General features: G+C 42.1%; 1 protein-coding gene across 1 annotated transcript; it reads right to left on the bottom strand.

Annotated features, from left to right (window-relative positions):
* Positions 1-3,473: 3,473 nt before the first annotated feature.
* LOC307253352 (transcriptional repressor CTCF-like) lies at positions 3,474-14,810 on the bottom strand. Its single transcript, XM_080031350.1, has 13 exons — positions 14,674-14,810; positions 13,100-13,379; positions 12,842-13,009; positions 11,641-12,013; positions 11,386-11,556; positions 11,097-11,230; positions 10,883-11,003; positions 9,362-9,511; positions 6,886-7,046; positions 6,598-6,780; positions 6,363-6,495; positions 5,009-5,155; positions 3,474-4,934 (listed from the first exon to the last, which is right to left on the bottom strand). The coding sequence occupies exons 2-13, from the start codon at positions 13,355-13,357 to the stop codon at positions 4,684-4,686; spliced, it is 2,250 nt and encodes a 749-aa protein (XP_079887476.1). The 5' UTR covers positions 13,358-13,379; positions 14,674-14,810; the 3' UTR covers positions 3,474-4,683.
* Between the last annotated feature and the right edge of the window lie 3,074 nt (positions 14,811-17,884).

The following is a 17,884-nucleotide window of genomic DNA, read 5'->3' as shown; positions in this document are numbered from 1 at the left end:
GAATTACAATAAGCACAATTTTAAATTCAAGTCGGAGTCAGCGATTCTGGAGAATGTCTGTTGTCAAAATCAGTGAATATCTCCTGATGGTCCACTACCTGTCCGTACTATGTTTGTGCACTGAAAAAAGTTCAGTGTTAATTCCAGCCTATGCTCTGTAAACAGCTGGGTTGCAAAGCGTTTTACAGAATCACTGATTCCACCTACTAGTAGCCTACGTTTTTCAGTGGAGTGGAGATTTTATATGACAAAAATGTTTTATCACAATGTTTTGAGAAAAAAGTGACATTGAGTAGCATACAGACATAAATATGTGTAGGCCTATAACCAGCATTGCAACACATAGGCTACCAACATATAATATAGCCTACCTGTTTAATGTTCACCAAGTGCCATTTCGTATATCAGTACACTGAACTTTGCAGTGTGTTTCTGTTTTTCTACATATCGAATCATACTGACTGTCTGTTTGTTCACTGGCACTTGTAGGGAGATGCTCCACTGTGCCAAGAGCGCCCCCCTTTGTTTATTAATTTTATGATGCAAGAAGCTTTACTCTGCACTGTCCATTTTGCTGCTAAAGGAACAAATGTGGCTAAAACGCATGCAGGCTACAGCCTGATGATAGATAGATAGATAGATAGATAGATAGATAGATAGATAGATAGATAGATAGATAGATAGATAGATAGATAGATAGATAGATAGATAGATAGATAGATAGATAGATAGATAGATAGATAGATAGATAGATAGATAGATAGATAGATGAAAATGTATCTAGCAATCATAAAAAATCGAAAATCAAAATGTAAAATGATGACATTTTTCATTTGAAACCCATGACTAAGTCACAAAGGCATTACGCTTTCATGTAAATGTATTTTGAAATGTCGCTTCTCCAACCGGAAACCATGTTTCGGCTAGTTGCTGTGGCAACAAGGATGTCCCTCTCAGCCTGTCACTGTTGTTGCCTGAGCCTTAGCGAGGCCACGGTGACACTAATGGGAGAAAAATAACGATGTTTCCGAAGGATAGGATGAGGGAAAGTCCCAACGTCTCATCCTACCACAGTAGACACCCATGGGTGGCCCACTATAAACGTGTAGGTTAAATTTGAGCAGTCTCTCAGGTGCAGCAGAAGCCGGTGAGGGGGCGGCGATGATGGACGAAAATGAAATGTGGCGCTTTTTCCTCCAGATTTCCTACCTACAAAACAGTACTGCGGCTGGGGAAACCAAGAGTGTCGCTACTTAAACTAAACTGGCCGTTTTATAGTAGGTGGCCCTATCTCTAAAACTGTAATACAACAGCAGTACGCTGGCTGTACGATGGAAAAGTCACGCACGAGCTACGTACGTTAGAAAGTTTGAGTTGTTTTCTTTCAGCATTGTTCAGTTAGCGCTATATGTAGGCTGGCTGGCTATCTACTACTATGCTACAGGTTGAGGGTAGATCGTAAAAGAAGTATTTTTGTCTATGACTAACTCATCAAAAAAGAAATTGATGAGTTAACATAGAATAGAAGGCCAATTAGGCTATTGTAAATAATAGTTATTTTTTTCCTGATGTTGCACTACAAACACATTATTTACAACAAACAGATCCGCATCGATATGGTGAAGTTGTGACATTTAATTGACACATTATTGTTGTTTTTAGCTTTTTAGTTGTGTATTTTGAATGACATGTAGTAAAGTAGGCTATTACATAAGCATAGGAACCTTGAAATAGAGGACTAGGAGGCTCCCTAATCTCAGAAACCACCAAGATTAAAAAAGGTCTGGTTGTCATGATACACAAAAAACAGAAACAATTTATTCACTCTTAATTATTTCCAAGTTTGCATCATAACCTGTCTGTCGTCTTTAGCATTAAAGTGGAGTCAGCGATTCTGGAGAATTTGTCAAAATCACTTTTTGTTGGAAAAAGAATATGGTCTTAAAGCCCCTGCAAACCCAAATCCACTTAATCCTTCTAACTATATTATTTGGGGAATTAGACGCCTAATAGTAAGAATCTGAAAAGAGTTGGGCATTTTTGTCAATCCAAATGAAAGATATTGTCATTTAAAGGAATACTTCACCCATACGGAACCAGCGTTCTATCATTATAAAATAACTATTATAATATAATGAATGAGGTTTTTCTTCCCTCAGTCTTCCCTTGGCCCAGCTGTCCTGTTAATCCTAACCCTTACTGTGATGTCACAAGAAGGAAACTGTAGGGTTAGACAGTGAGACCATAAAACACTCTTTCTGCCTTTTCTAAGGCTTCCGATTTTTTATTTTTTTGCACATTTATACTAAATAGGATCTCCGAGTTCAATACACCTTCATATTCCAACCGGTGAAGTAGGCATTTAAGTTTGATGAAGTTTACAGAAATTCGATTTAAATGACGGGAGCTATTCTCTCTTCAATCAGATCTTTGTAAAAGCTTATTGCAACACCCAATTTAGATATCATATAGATTTTTACTATTTTAGACCAGGTTCCAAGAGCCATTAATTCACAGCTTAGGGTCTGTAAAAGGGTAGGCCTATGTAAACAAGGCCCACCGTAGCTAGCAACATGCCAGTTTACAGAGCCTTGGCTGCGGGTTTTTTTCAGCATGCACACAGTGGACAAGTAGTGGATCGTGACGAGATATAAACTGATTGTGACAACAAGCACTCTGAATCACTTACTTCACCTATTAATCCAGTTTACATGTTTTAGAAACTGGTAAGCTTATAACCTTATAATATAGGAATTCCTCGACCTGGTTTCAGTGGATCCAATACCATGTGAACAATATCATGCCAAAATGTTTTAATTATGGTGGAATGCATGAGAAAGCTGTTGTGTTTACAGCCTTAAAAAGGTCAATGCATTGGAAATTGGGATTTTTGAAAATCAACAATTAAGCTCGTGTAAAGAATGATGTCCTTATTTCCAGTATGTTTTGAAGTAGATTACCTCAGTATTGCCATAGAAATATGGCTGCCATTTACAGATTTTGTATAATATCTTAGAAAACAAAAAACTAAGCAATTTAGTAGAGTATAATGGAATAGTATTGAATGCATTTGTCATTGCCGTCAACATGCTCTACTCGCATGATGCAAACTCATGTGACAGGTCACAAGCAAAGATGTTAATGAGTGTTTTTGCAGCATTTTGTCTGATGCTATCATTCAATTAGAAGATTATAGGGAATTATCAGCCAATGTGCATTCATTCTACCGCCAAGAAAGTTACATATGAAGTTACTGAAGAATGGGAACAAACCCTGGGTTCCAAAATACTTTTTCTTTTGTCTATTCTACATACTACAGCTAACAATAAAAATAGTCTAGTTAGGACGCAGTAGGCGTACAGGCAAATGTTTTCAAGGGAAAATGGGGCATATTTGAAGTTTACCAGTGTGAAGAATAGACTAGTCAAGACATATAGGCTCTTTGGAGATACAAATGAGTCAAGATGTTAATATCAAGCCTTCCATTTAATAAAATATATTTGCAAGCAAAATACAAGGACATTTTCTGTGTCAGCACTCAGCTGTTTCTCGGCTTAATTTGATAAAACAATGATTCAAACCATTTTATATATAAAAAAAAAAATAAAAAATAAACTTCTCAGCCAAACCAGACAGAGTTTAAATATCCATGATTGAGATTATTACAGCTGCAGAAACCTCAATGTCTACTATTTTTGTCATTTCATGTCATGGTATACATCCATTCTCTTCTGCAAAACATTCAACCTGCTATATAGCATTGCCAATGGCACAAGAGTAAAACTCAACCCAAAAAAGTGGAATGGCTACACAAAGGGAGAAAAAACATTGTTCTTTCCTTGCACTCATCAGTGACGATGTTTAGTACATAATCATCATCAGGGGTGTTACAGTAACAAGAAAAGGAGCATAAGATAAGAAACACTTCTATTAGGCTTTAAAAATCTAAATTGAGCTTAAAAAAGGATTTACAAAGCACAGAAAAAGAAACTGAACCAAAAATATATCCAAATTGTTCTCTTTTTCCATCTAAAAAGTGTCTGTGATTAAATGCTATATCTTCTTACCAATGTTATGATGTTTCGGTGATTTTTGACTTGGGCTTAAATCTTTTTTTTTTGCTTCTCTCAACAGCCAGATTTCTACTCCAAATGTTAATTTTGTGTCCAAACTGAGAGGTACATGCAGCTCTTCATTGAGGATATTGAACATTGATTGGAATTAGCAATTAACAAAACATCTGGCTAGGGGATTAGAAAAATATCCTGAAAAAGTTTACTCAGATCCTTTGTACATGTACACAGTCTATATTAAGGAAAGACTTATTCTACTAATTTGAAAATGTTTGTCTTGTAGATGGTGAAGCGTAGCATAACAGAGCTACTAAACACCAGAGGCTACAATTATAAGGGATAAAGATTATGCAGACAATTACAGCCACCCCAAACTCCAATGTACTGCATGTAAATTAAATGCATTTTTGATAGCAAATCCTTATTTAAAAATATTTTCCCCCTACCTAAGCCTTTATCAATACATGATTAAAAAGCAGAACTTACATTACAACAGTAAAATTTTGTTTTTGTGCAGGATGCAGGCATTTTTAAATCCCAAATGCCAATTAAAATGAAAAACAAGATCAAAAGGGTCTGTGTGTGTTTACAGGTTTGACCCTCACTTCCATCACCGGTCCATCATGCTGAGGATCATCTCTGGGGTCAGATCTCCATTAGGTGGTGCCTCAGACAGCTGAGCGTCCGGAGCCATGACCTCTTCCTGGGACAACTCCTCCATCTGAATGGTGGCCTTCCCTCCACCGACCACCACCTCCTCCACGGCCTCCTGGTCATCTTGTTCTGCCCCAACCTCCTTCTTCACAATGATGTCATCCACCTCTCCAGTGACCTCGTCCTCCACACGGATGATGGCAGCCGCTGTTGAGGAGGTTTCAGGTCAGATTCTATAGACATAAGTTTAATTACCTTCCCCTCTCCAGTCTGACACTTACCATCTGGTTTGTTCTTTGGGGGGCGTCCACGTTTCCTCTTGACTGGTGGCTCCACAGGGGCTGGGATGGGGACAACTGGCGGGGCTTGTTCCACCTCAAGCTCACTTAACATCTCATCTTCCTCCTGGTCCTCGTCCAGTTCTTCCTCTACATTATGAATAAGGTCAAACCAATATAAATTCAGTTTTGACATGTGCTTGCTCTTAAAACCACCACAACAATAAAATAAAATAAAATACACATAGTATACGTAGGTATAATATATTATATTGTAGGTTTCAGCCCCCAACCGCACATAGGCAAGGCAAGGCAAGGCAAGTTTATTTATATAGCACAATTCAGACACAAGGCCACTCAAAGTGCTTTACAGGGGCAAGATTAGAATACATAAAACACATTATAAAAAAGCAAATAAAAGAAGCAAATAAAATGAAAATTGCAGGTTAAAATGGAAACAAAAAAGTCTTCAGACTCGATTTAAAAGAACTGAGAGTTGCAGCAGACCTCAAGTTCTCTGGGAGTTTGTTCCAGATTGTTGGTGCATAATAACTAAAAGCTGCTTCTCCTTGTTTAGTCCTAACTCTAGGGACTGTAAGTAGACCTGTCCCAGACGACCTAAGGGCTCTGGACGGTTCATAACTTATCAGCATATCAGTAATGTATTTTGGCCCTAAACCATTTAGTGCTTTATAAACCAACATCAGTATTTTGAAATCAATTCTTTGAGTGACTGGAAGCCAGTGTAAAGACCTCAGAACTGGGGTAATGTGATCTACTTTTTTGGTCCTAGTGAGGACTCGAGCAGCAGCGTTTGGAATTAGCTGAAGCTGTCTGATAGATTTAATAGGAAAAAGTTACTAATTTTCTTTTGATGTTGCCGTTTAAGTATCTGCCTGTTTAACTGCCTAGTTGCCCCCAGGCTTTACGTGCTAATGTGAAGTGACAAATGTCCTGGCAACTGTACTTCTTATCATCCAGTTTTTGTACAAGCTTTAGTAACCAAATCTGCTTAATAATTTCAAACATTTTGAGTTGACTCCTAAACTAAAATAAACCTTGTAAATGATTTTAACTTCACAAAATACCTTGACATCTTTTCAATTGCTAGGTTAAAAAGGTCAGCAATTTAGGAGAATACTTGTTTACATAACAATTTAACAGAGCCTAACCTGTGCATTATCACCAGGTAACGGATCATGGGCAGAAATTTACTGATTTTGACAAGCATTCTCCAGTGCAAACCACCATTAAATGATAAGTTGGCTTTGAAGAAATTTCATTGCATATTCATATGTGGAGCAGCTACACAAAATTGAAATGCATATCGCTGTAACAAAGCTCCCATTTACATTACCTGTGTCATCTTCGTCGCCCTTTCTGGCCAGCATCTTCCTCTTCCTGCCCCGGCGAGCCTTTTTGGGTGTGGGTGAACCATTTTCATCAGCATCTTCCCCTAGGCAGCTCTCGGTGTGACGCAGCATGGTATTCTTTGGAACAAACACACACACACACACACACACAACCATTATAAGTTATCTATGGAAAAACATGTGTGCATGTGACAACAGTCACTCAGAGCTTAGTCCTACCCTGCGGGTGAAGGTCTTGCTGCATTTGCTGCAGACGAACGCAGTGGGGATAAAGTTGGGATCATGGTAACGCTTGAAGTGCATGTCCAGAAGCTGCTTTTGCCGGAATGTTTTCTCACACTGGCTGCAGGCAAACGGCTTCTCCCCCGTGTGTGTGCGATTGTGCATTATCATGTGGCGTTCCTGGGGGGGTGGGGGGTGGCAGGTCAAAGAAAAAAGTAATTTAGCATGAAGGCAAACGAAAAGAACACATTAACAATTGCTTCTTATTCCACCAGTCACACACACCTGTCTGCAGCAGTAGTCACACTGTTCACACTTGAAACGTTTCTCATTCTTGTGAGACTTCTGGTGTTGGATGAGAGCGTATCGCTCATGAAACACAGCATCGCAGTAACGACACTTCTTTCCCTTTTCAAGAAATGAGTGCTGCTTCCGTAAGTGAACACCTGGAACAAAAACCACAAAGATGTGAAAATCTATTTGACAAATGTTACTCTGTCCTATTGAAAGGATGAAGGCAAAAAGCTGGTTTGAAGTCAACCATTTCAGGAAATAAAGAATCGTCCGTTTATAATTTTATCTAAAAATTACAGAACAATACTTAACCCCTGGAAAATAGGGATGCACCGAACATTCGGCCACCGAAAAAGTTCGGACGAAAATGGCAAAATAAGTCATTTTCGGTTTCGACCCGAAACAGTTAAAAAGCCGAACAACATTACCGAAAATTGGCGAACTAAATGACACTAAGGAAATATGTTTTTAAAAGAGCTGCGCGCTTGTAAACCAGGAAATGGCAGTAAAGAGAGACGTAACCGTGTATGCGAGTCCACGTCTCTTTGTGAGCGCGCAGCAGGAGCAGTGTGGGAGCATTTTTTTCAAACTGGATGAAACACGGCGCAGACAGTGCAATGCTTTATGCAGCACAACATTAAAACGCTCGTCCAAGACTGATGTGTAATCACCTTAGAAACACAAAAGCCTTGCGCGAGCGACGCAGCGATTCACCCGGTGAAACTGTGACAGTTGGTAACGGTGTCATTCACATTGACACCTCGCCGGTGATGGCCGCCGCGCAAAAAAAACTTTAGTTTGACAGCTAAAATTATAACCGGAGATATCCTGTCCGTTAGCGCTGTTGGGGGAAAAGGCTCCTACGGTCTGATTGCATTTCTCGAGCCTGAATACACAGAGCCATGACGACAAACTGACAGCGCGACTAAATATATGTCCAGCGATCCGCCTCCCCCCGTTATGCCTCATTTCCACCGAGTAGAGCGGGTCGGAGCGGTTCGGTCCGGATAGTTTGGCTTTTCATTTGCCAAAAGTTGGGTAGGGTACGGTTTAAGCGCACCTAACCGCTCTGAGCCGCTCCCAATCTCAGTACTCCTCCGTAGGGGTACTAGCCGCCTGAAAGCGGTCCGAAAATGCGGAGCGACACACCCCCGTCATTTGATTGGTCGAAAGAATCATTTCCGCCATGTGTAGTCATCTCGGCAAGAGTGAAGAGAGTCTTGCGTTTTGTCGAAAATGTGAGCACAGCACTGTTTATTGTGTGGTGTTTTTCCTCGTCAATAAATTAATCAGTTGGTTACACTGTGTCCCACTGCTACGATGTCACGTAGCTGCCGCAGCCAGCACTGTTCGCTCACTGTATCACTTGCACCGAGCCATTTCTGTGCTCACAACAACACGGGGGGAATAAATAAAGAAGCGGCTGGTTTGACCCAGCAAAAACGAGAGACCGCTGGCTTGACCAAAGCTGTTCCACAGCCCGATAGTTTGACCCACATTCTGGCGGCGGCTATCGCAGTCCAGCCGAAACCCCGCCCTACCCGTAAAGGTAGGGTCAAAAACCCCGCCCTACCAGTAAAGGTAGGGTCGGCGGTGGAAACGACACCGAAATTCTTAAAAGTGAGCTGTCCCGCTCTAAGCCGCTCTGACCCGACCCGCTCTACTCGGTGGAAATGAGGCATTAGTTTCAGTCTACAGACGAAAAAGTTACAATCACTTCCTAAGCATGGACATCGTTTAAAGCCTCTCATTGTTATGATCAGGGCTTTGATGCACATTCTGAAGTCTGATCATTACGGTGGGAGCTGTATTACGGTGGGAGCTGTGGTGCATTTTTTTTAGAGCAACTCAACCTGCACTGAACTGCAAAAAATGAAAAAAGGCAATAAGTCGATCTTTTTGTAGATTCATCCTCATATAAGTCAAGGTAAAAATCAGTGAGTGGTTCACAATTTAATTCTTAGTAAAATATTAATTTTGCTCTTAGATTTGAAGGTTTTACTGTTTATTTATTTATTTAGGGTTGCTTTTTAGTTGTAGGCTATGTTTGAGGAGAACATTTGGGAGTTCATGTATGCAATGTTGAAATAATTAACTAAATAATAATAAAAACTGCAAAAGCCTCTTTCGGTATTTGGTTTCGGCCTTTCGGCCAACTGTTTAATTTTATTCGGTTTCGGCCAACTGTTTAATTTTATTCGGTTTCGGCCAAGAATTTTCATTTCGGTGCATCCATACTGGAAAAGGTAAGTCTTGGAAAATATTTCCACTTTAAAAAGATTAACATGATGTGAAGCACCATGTATTTCAATGACGCACAGTTGGTAAAAGATGGCAACACAGGGGCGCTCGTGGTGTAGTGGTTAGAGCGTGTCATTCCCATCTACGACCCATTTTATCTCCATACATGTCCAATATTGCATAAAAATGCCCCCTCCCCCCACAAAAAAGCCAAAACATTACTAACCAAGGTCACTCTTGCGAGCAATGACTGTGTCACAATGTGGGCAGTGGAATTTGGCCACGTTCTCCGTGTGTTTCTGCAGAATATGCATCTTCATGGTGCCGCTCTGTGTGAAACGGGCATGGCAGATGTAGCACTCGTACGGCTTCTCTCCTACAACAAAAAGGGAGAGAATTTAGCACGAGAGGTACTCTCCTTAAAAAGGCATACTAAGCAATCCCCAGCAAACGTTTGTTTACACTAACTTCAGCAATAGTTGCCGCTCAGAGCGAGTAGCCGGGCCGTTCCCCGAAACGTCAATCTCCGATGTTCTGGGCGACTGCTGGCTCAGAGCCAGCTTTAAGGTGCGAACACACCAAAATGACCAAGCGCCAACACATCTGATCTGGCGCTTGGTCATTTTGTGTCAAAAATGTTCAACGCGCCCAACGCTACGCAGCTAGTCTCCCCCCGATATATTTATCCCCCTAATCAACCATGGCTGCGATCAGACCCGACACAACAGCGATCATGTCCACACAAAAACAACAACAACACAGCCAACAATTGTGCCAAAAGACAAATAAACAGCAACTGAACGGAACAAATCAGCATTGCAGATTCACGCCACTCGGAAATGAACACAAACAGCAAGGCAGCACCATACCAAACACATTTACAGCAGCATTGTGTGCAGGGCAGTAGAAAATAAAGGCAAGTAGCCTACATTACCCTACCTGGCTGTGACGGGACCGTGGCTGACGTAGATATAGGCATAAACGCCGGTGCTTCGCGGCTGTACTTGTTGAGAAAGTTCCCCGGACTTAGCCGTTTGGGTTCATTATATGGAGGTGGTGGCCGCACACAACTGGGTGAGTTAACTAACGCTATCCGACCGGTGCTAACTTGGTTTATCGGCTAAAGCACAGCCGCACATATTCACTGAATTAACCAGGAAGCCCATTCTCCTGGCTCACTTTCCCCACGTCTTCTAACCCAACCCCGAGCAGCTTCATATCACCAGCCAGCCGCAAATACATTTCCTCCTACTCTGTGTTGTCCTCCCACCGTGCCGATGTCCGTGACGTCGGGTCAAGCTCACCACTGATTGGCCAACGAGGGCTAAACGTCACGCGATGGGAGCGTTAAATGTTAAAAAAAATTAACTTGCGTGTTGGTGCGGTGACGCTTTGGTAACGCGGCTACCGTGCCCAAAGCACCGCTTTACCGTGGCTAACACATCATCGCGTCTAAACCAATGGTTCCCTATGCAAAAATAGGATTTTTCAACGCTGCCACCGCACCCAACGCGTTTGGTGTGTTCGCACCTTTATAGTTCATCATTAGTAGAGCCGAAACAGTGTGGAAAGTAAACACCGATTTTTTTTTTCCAGAGTGCACACACGACGGACAGGTAGAGAATGGTGAGTAGATATAAGCCGATTTTGACTAAAAGTGTCCTTGATTACAATCGCTTAGTATGCCTCTAAACTGGGGGTAAACTATAATTTGGCCAGTAGAGGCCAGAGGGTGCAAGTAGGTTACCTGAATGTGTCCTCATGTGTCTCTTCAGCTTGTAAGTGTCTCTGCTAGCATAGCTGCACAGACTGCACTGGAAGGGTCGCTCCCCTGTATGAGAGCGGATGTGTCTCTTCAGCTTACTCACCTTGAAAAAAAAAAAAAGAGCCACATATTCAAATAAAGCTTGTCCCACGGTGTACACATACATGATTAGATTGGTCCACATGCGATTACTTGCCTCCACACTGCAATAGTCACACATGGAGCACTTGAACGGCTTCTCATGCGTGTGTTTGTAGCGGCGATGACGCACCAATTCACCACTGGTGACAAATGCCATGTCACAATCTTGGCATTTGTGTGGCCGAGTGCCTAAAGAAACAGGAGGAAGGGAGAATGAAGGAACAGTACCATGGCAAAGAAACGTGAAGCAAGAACACAAACACAGCTTGCTTCAAAGAGCGGTCCAAAAATGATATGGAACCATTACAAAAAAACACCATTATAAAAATCAGTTTCTGCCTTACCTGTGTGTGTATTGAGGTGGTTTCTCAGCAGTGTGACTGTTCGAAAAGCTCGTCCACACAAGTGACATTTGTGTGGTCTCTCATCTGTGTGGCTCTTCATGTGTCGGTCAAGGTTGGAGCGCCTTGGACAGGTGTAGCTGCACAGCTCACACTGGAAAGTCTTCTTTACACCTGAGCACAAAAAGGGGAGGTAATCACTTTACTTAAAGCATTGCTAATCCTCACCATTTTAGTGTGGTAACTGTAAGGTCTTACCTTTTTTCTTGATCTTAGTGGGCTTTGGTGGCTTCATGTTCCCCACAACCTTCTCAGCATTCACTTCTGACAGCATCCCCTCCTGCTGTTCTTCTTCAAAGTCATACACAGAAACATCCATGTCACGATTGCCCTCCCCATAACGCAAACGGCTCTTCTTTCCCTTTTTTCCTTTATAGCCCGCGGTGAGGGGCTGGTAGTCTGGGTCCTTGGACCATTCAGGGTCGTCTTGCTGTGCAACAGGGAGTTCAACTTCTGCTGCCTCCGCTTCTTCTTCATCCACTTCCTGAATCATATGAAGCTCATCATGGGCGGCCTGGAGTTCTGCGTGCTCTACAGTCTCTACTTCTCCATTGGCACCCACTTTTACCACCTCAAATAAATAATTACAGATACACCTCATTGTTACAAGACTGTTTTAAATCAAGTAAGATTTTTCTAGCTGAGTACTTAACAAAAAAAAAGGCCAGATCTTGATATGCCTCGTTTCCACCGAGTAGAGCGGGTCGGAGCGGCTCAGAGCGGGACAGCTCACTTTTAAGAATCTCGGTGGTGTTTCCACCGCCGACCCTACCCTTACTGGTAGGGCAGGGTTTAGGCTGGACTGCGATAGCCGCCGCAAGAATATGGGTCAAACTATCGTGCTGTGGAACAACTGTGGTCAAGCCAGCGGTCTCTTGTTTTTGCTTGGTCAAACCAGCCGCTTTTTTACTTATTCCCCCGTGTTGTTGTGAGCGTAAACGCACAGAGACGGCTCGGTGCAGCTGATACAGACAGTGAGCGAACAGTGCTGGCTGCGACAGCTACGTGACATCGTAGCAGTGGGACACAGTGTAACCAACTGATTAATTTAATGACGAGGAAAAACACCACACAATAAACAGTGCTGTGCTCACATTTTCGCCAAAACACAAGACTCTCTTCACTCTTGCCGAGGTGACTACACACGGCGGAAATTATTCTTTCAACCAATAAACAGACAGCTTGTGTAGCTCCGCCTTTTCGGCACCCTTTCAGGCGGCTGGTACCCCAACGGAGGAGTACCGAAATTAGGAGCGGCTCAGAGCGGTTAGGTCCGCTTAAACCGTACCCTACCCAACTTTTGGCAAATGAAAAGCTAAACTACCCGGACCGAACCGGGTAGTTTGGCTCTACTCGGTGGAAACGAGGCATTACACAGCAGTCCAGAGTTGGTTCTCACCTGGAAGCCCTCAGGCAAGGGAAGTGTGTGACAGATAACTGGCTCTGAATCCTTGTTCGCTGATGACGCATCAACAAACGCAGCCTGGAGCCCCTCTACAGTTGCTGATGTGACGGGTACCTGCAACAGCTGAAGCTGACCAAGGCCCTGCTCCTCCATATTCACCACCTACACAGAAAAAAATAATTATACTTGATCCAATTGACAAACATTTCACAACACTGCCAATTACTGTTAATCCATGTGTTCTGTACAAACCTGGAGCGTGATGATCTGACCCTCGTCTCCTCCTGTAACAGTCACTGTGCCGCCTCCCTCCAACACCTCAGTCTTCATTTGCAGTAGAGTCGGATCGAGAGCGTCCATCACCATCATCTCCATGTTACCGGCCACATCCCCCTGTGAATCTATGGCTGCCCCTTCCATCAAGCCCTCTTCACCCTCTGGAAGGACCTTTCCATCAGGAGCAAGGACAGCAGCCTGAGTGGTCTCCATGGAAACAACATCACCCTCCATGGTGACAGGCCAACGAACACTCCTAATTGAGAAAACATTTACTATACAGCTTTAAACAGAAAACATGGTCAGAAATATCAGTGTTTAACATGGGTTATTCTCAGTCAGTCCAGTTTAAGATATTCCTACAGTTAAAAAGTTTCATGTGGCCAGAAAAATGTACATTACATTTGGTTTCAAAATAACTTGGTTTGACATATTTGGAAATGTACAATTATGACAACCTTTTGGGTACACATGAACCAAACCTTAATTATTTTATTGTTTAAATTCAAATAAATGGATGCATATCCAAACAAGATGCCGGAGAAAAGTAAAAATAAATTCCTGAAAAAGTGAAAAGCTACTGCTTTGTGGACTCCCGAGTAACACTTTGTAATAACATGCTTCAAATGACAGTGGATGTGAACTTATTTTAAAATTCACAAGAATAATGTGTGGCACTATTCTCCGGTAATAGTGAGGTAAACTTCTAAAAAAACTGATAACGCCTCACTTCTTTTGGGTCATTCAAAATACACATAAGACCCCGTATATTATTTGGCACTGAAATGTCCCAATGTGACCTCAGTGGATCATGCCATGCTATGTAATGTTAGTTAATGTGAGCGCAATTTGTTACTTATTTAACGAAAATAGGTTTTATTGAGTTATAAATTGCAACGGAAAAAAAGACATACTTCACATGTCTTAGCATTTTACAACTTTTGACAAATGTATTCAAGTCGTTCTAATACCAATTATGGCCTTGTTTTTAGATTGAATTCAATGCCGTTTAAGACTAAGAATCTGCAGTATCCCTGTGTACTGGTTAGCCTATCTAGATATCACTATCGATCGCTCATTCAATCGATGCTTGAGATTGACTCGTTCGCCTAATTCGTTACAACTAGTAATAAGTCCACACAGTATATCAGTCGTAGTAAATGTCACATTGCTAAAAAAAAAAAAAAAGCTACAACTTAAGATCAACTCGTGTTAGTTGGTTAGTGAACTCGGGAGGCGCGAGGACGTCTGAAAACAGGAAACAAAGGGCAAGAGAAGATGGACGTCAGGCCTAAACTAAACTTAAAACTGAAATGCTCGTAAATACAGCCCATCCCTTTGCAAATACAACAAAATATCAGCCGAAAAGCACCAAAACGCTCAACTGGGCGTTTATATTCGGATTTATTGCATTTTGGATAACGATAGAGGGAGACAAACACCCCCCACGAGCCGCCTGGCCGGTGAGCGCGACCGTGACACCTAGAGGCCGAGGACGGCTCCTACAAAAACCTTTCCGCGACCGGAGGCAAACTAGAGGATTCACTTACTTCCCGGCTGCTTCTTTATTCCTGTTTTAGTCACCCGGAGGCTCTACGTGGGTAGGAGCTCCCTCAATCCGCTGTGAGCGTCCTCGCGTGCTATGCGCCGAACTAATAATTTTCTCCCGCTTTCAGATGAGTGGCCCTAACACAAAATGGCGGTTTATAAGGCCGGAACACGCATGCGCAAATACAGCACCCGAGGGAGGAGGGGGCGTGGTCGAATTGAAACTGCGCGCGATGGGCGCCAGATTTGAATTCAGGCGGGGGCGTGGCGTCATCGATACAAACCAGTCTTTCTTGTGGCTATTATTTACTATCTATGCTACTGAGGACAGTACATTTAAAGTTTTTTTTTTTTTTTTTAAATAAACAGTTTTAATGCATCTTAAATGCTATAATGTCACTTGCCAATAAACAAGAAGTGAACCAACCGAGGCGTTTCAAATTAACAAGCATTTCCCTTTTCATTTTGCCTTATGCCTACTATGCTACATACTGCGGCTGCCTTTTAAAAGTATGCCATTATTAATTAGCCTACTTTGCGTGCAGTAGGGCAGGCCTATGCACATTATTGTGACGTGCCTATTATTTCTTCATAACATTGCGCCTTGATCTTTGACCCTTTTGCGTATTTTGCAGTCCATGGTTGTGCAAGTAGGCTAGCTTGCGCAATGCAAAATGCGTTCAGATGTTATCGATCATTCAGGTAGGCTTACTTTCTGGATAGGCCTACTGCATTTGACATGTAGCCTAGGCTAAGTATTTGGGGGAGTGGGACATCCAAATCTGAATTCTGACTATAGACGTATAGGGCGATTAGAAAGCACCGCAGATTTGGAAAGGAAATGTGGACTGAAAGGGGAAGGGAGGCGTCTATAGGCCATCATTTTAAAAAAGTGTAAACGGTTACTTGGTTAGGTAGTTGAAACAGGAGAGGAAACCATTTGCAATATTAAGGTCATTGTGCTCTCAACAAAACAAAACTGGAAATGGAATAAAATTGTACACAACAAGCTGTCAGGAAGAGGAGTCAGTCGTTTGCAGGAGGTGGGACCATACTATCTATGGGTGGGACATGGTTAGAGGATGAGGAATGGGTTGAGGGCATGAGGGAATGAAAGGGCCAAGGCTGGTGTTGCATTTAAAGGATTACTTAGCATGTGGGAGAGAGCACATTCCCAAAAGGGGATATGTTTATCATATGCGCACACAATGATTTACTTCAAATTCAAAAGACTTTAGATCAGTGGTGTCAAACATACGGCCCGCGGGCCGGATCCGGCCCGCGAGATGATTTAATCTGGCCCGCGACTTGTAGAGCACACATTTATGAGCATTTCAAAAAAAAAAGTAAGTCTCTAGCCCATTCCTGTGAGGAGATATGAATTTTTAAAGAAATAACCAAAATGCTCACTCCAGCCGCTAGGGGGCAGCCAAAATTTAAAAAAGCACATTTTAGCAACATGGGAAATGGTAAATGGCAATCTTGCTTCACCGCTATTAATGTTTCCTCCAGTGCTTTATGGCAAAGTAAAACCCAAAAAAAACTGAACAATTAATGTACTAGCAAGCGCGATGTGTCCGCGGCTCTGCACGCGCGAAACGAGCAGGAGCATGCTAGTGTAGGCCTACAAGATTTGTTTCCTAATTTTCCATGCTGCTTTATTTTTATGTTTTAAATTGGGAAAAACGAATTCCAAAACAACCAATAACCTCTGTATTTAAAAATAAATCAAAACAGTAGAAGTTGCACTTTTATTTAATTTAATTTTGTACTGTCTGCATGTTTGCACAAAATGTGTCCCTGTACATATAGTAAACAAAATTGGACAACTGTAACGTCAGTGCCTGTTGTATTTGTGTATTCAAATAAACAGTTGTTTATTTCATTAGTGCGTATATTGGCATCTTTGAGCAAAATACCCCCAAAATTTTTGCTGCGGCGCTGTGCGCCGCACCTCCTATTCCCATGGCCAGCAGCAACCTTTACTAAGACATTTCCTGGGGGGTACAGAGATCCCTTGTGATCCATGATAATGTAGGTTACAAATGTAGGCTGAGTGATAAAGCATATTACTGAAAAACAAAGCTAGAGATTTGGAGTTGACATGTACGTTATTTTGCCATTATTTTACTGGTCCGGCCCACTTGAGATCAGAGAGGCTGTATGTGGCCCTCGAACCAAAATGAGTTTGACACCCCTGCTTTAGATGCACAACTGCCATGCCTATAATGGAAACCACAGCTAATCAAGTTTTATTTTCACCTAGGAATGCCATAGCCTACAATAACATTCTTGCTCCTCTTTCACAAAGACACAGTTTATAACTTGTTCGCACAAGATTTAAAAAAAATCACCTTTTCCTTTAGAGGCTTAGAGTTTGTTTTTTGATGATATGGTGGATAAGTATGGGATAAAGATGTTGTGGTGGTTGTGTAAAGCATGAATGGTAGCCAATAATATAGTGTAGCAATATGGGTGTGTGTTTTAAAATCGTAAGTTTATTGCCTGTTCCGCACTCTGGAGCATGGCCGTAATGCACCAATAAGCTAAATGGCAAGCATTGTATAAAAATAATGACTTTTATGATGCAAAGTGTAGATTAATTTTGCCTGACCAGGACTTCTAGACATCTAAAACATTGCAGCCACTGTTACTAAATTTACAAGTAATATTTTTGTAATACTAACTCTAATTTGTCAATTAAAGGTACAACGAGTAAGTCGGCACGTTGGCGACACCTTTGAACAAAAGCGGTAGTATTTTTACGACGCCAGCTGTCGTGAAGCTCGTGCAGGGGGTGCAAGATTCAAATAATCAGGAAGCAATATAGTGCGTGCCGTGTCCGTGTGTTGAAAGTGTGAGGGCACCGGACTCTTTTCGGCTCGGTGAGAGTGGTTAGTGACAGCATCAACTACACCTGATTGCAATGAGTTGATCCATTGTCACCTCTCACGGAGCTGAACGAGTATGTGTCCCCACACAAAGCGAATGAACGAGAGACGGCAGTTAGTTATGGATCACGATGAGGTAATGTGTTTATGTTGTTGTAAATAATGACTATTTCAGATGAATAATGGTCATCTGATGATGCTGGTGAGGCAAAGTAAACTTTGTTTTAGTAGGCTACCGCTCATTCATTTAGGAGTAAACACTGCAGTCTAGGTTCACTCCGTGAAATTGTGTATAGGTTGCTTGGCAACGCCCTCCCGCCCG

This window comes from Ammodytes marinus (genome assembly GCF_949987685.1).
Source record: "Ammodytes marinus genome assembly, chromosome: 1".
Lineage (NCBI taxonomy): Eukaryota > Metazoa > Chordata > Actinopteri > Uranoscopiformes > Ammodytidae > Ammodytes > Ammodytes marinus.
Note: the sequence above shows the minus strand (reverse complement) of the source record. Positions and strands in the feature narration are given on the sequence as shown.

Coding starts and splice junctions, on each gene's coding strand:
- LOC307253352 (XM_080031350.1), bottom strand. CDS start 13,357: ATGGAGGGTGATGTTGTTTCCATGGAGACCACTCAGGCTGCTGTCCTT. Junction 11,004..11,096: donor GTGACTATTGCAGTGTGGAG/GCAAGTAATCGC, acceptor TTTTTTTTCAAG/GTGAGTAAGCTGAAGAGACA. Junction 9,512..10,882: donor ACACATGAGGACACATTCAG/GTAACCTACTTG, acceptor TTTTTGTTGTAG/GAGAGAAGCCGTACGAGTGC.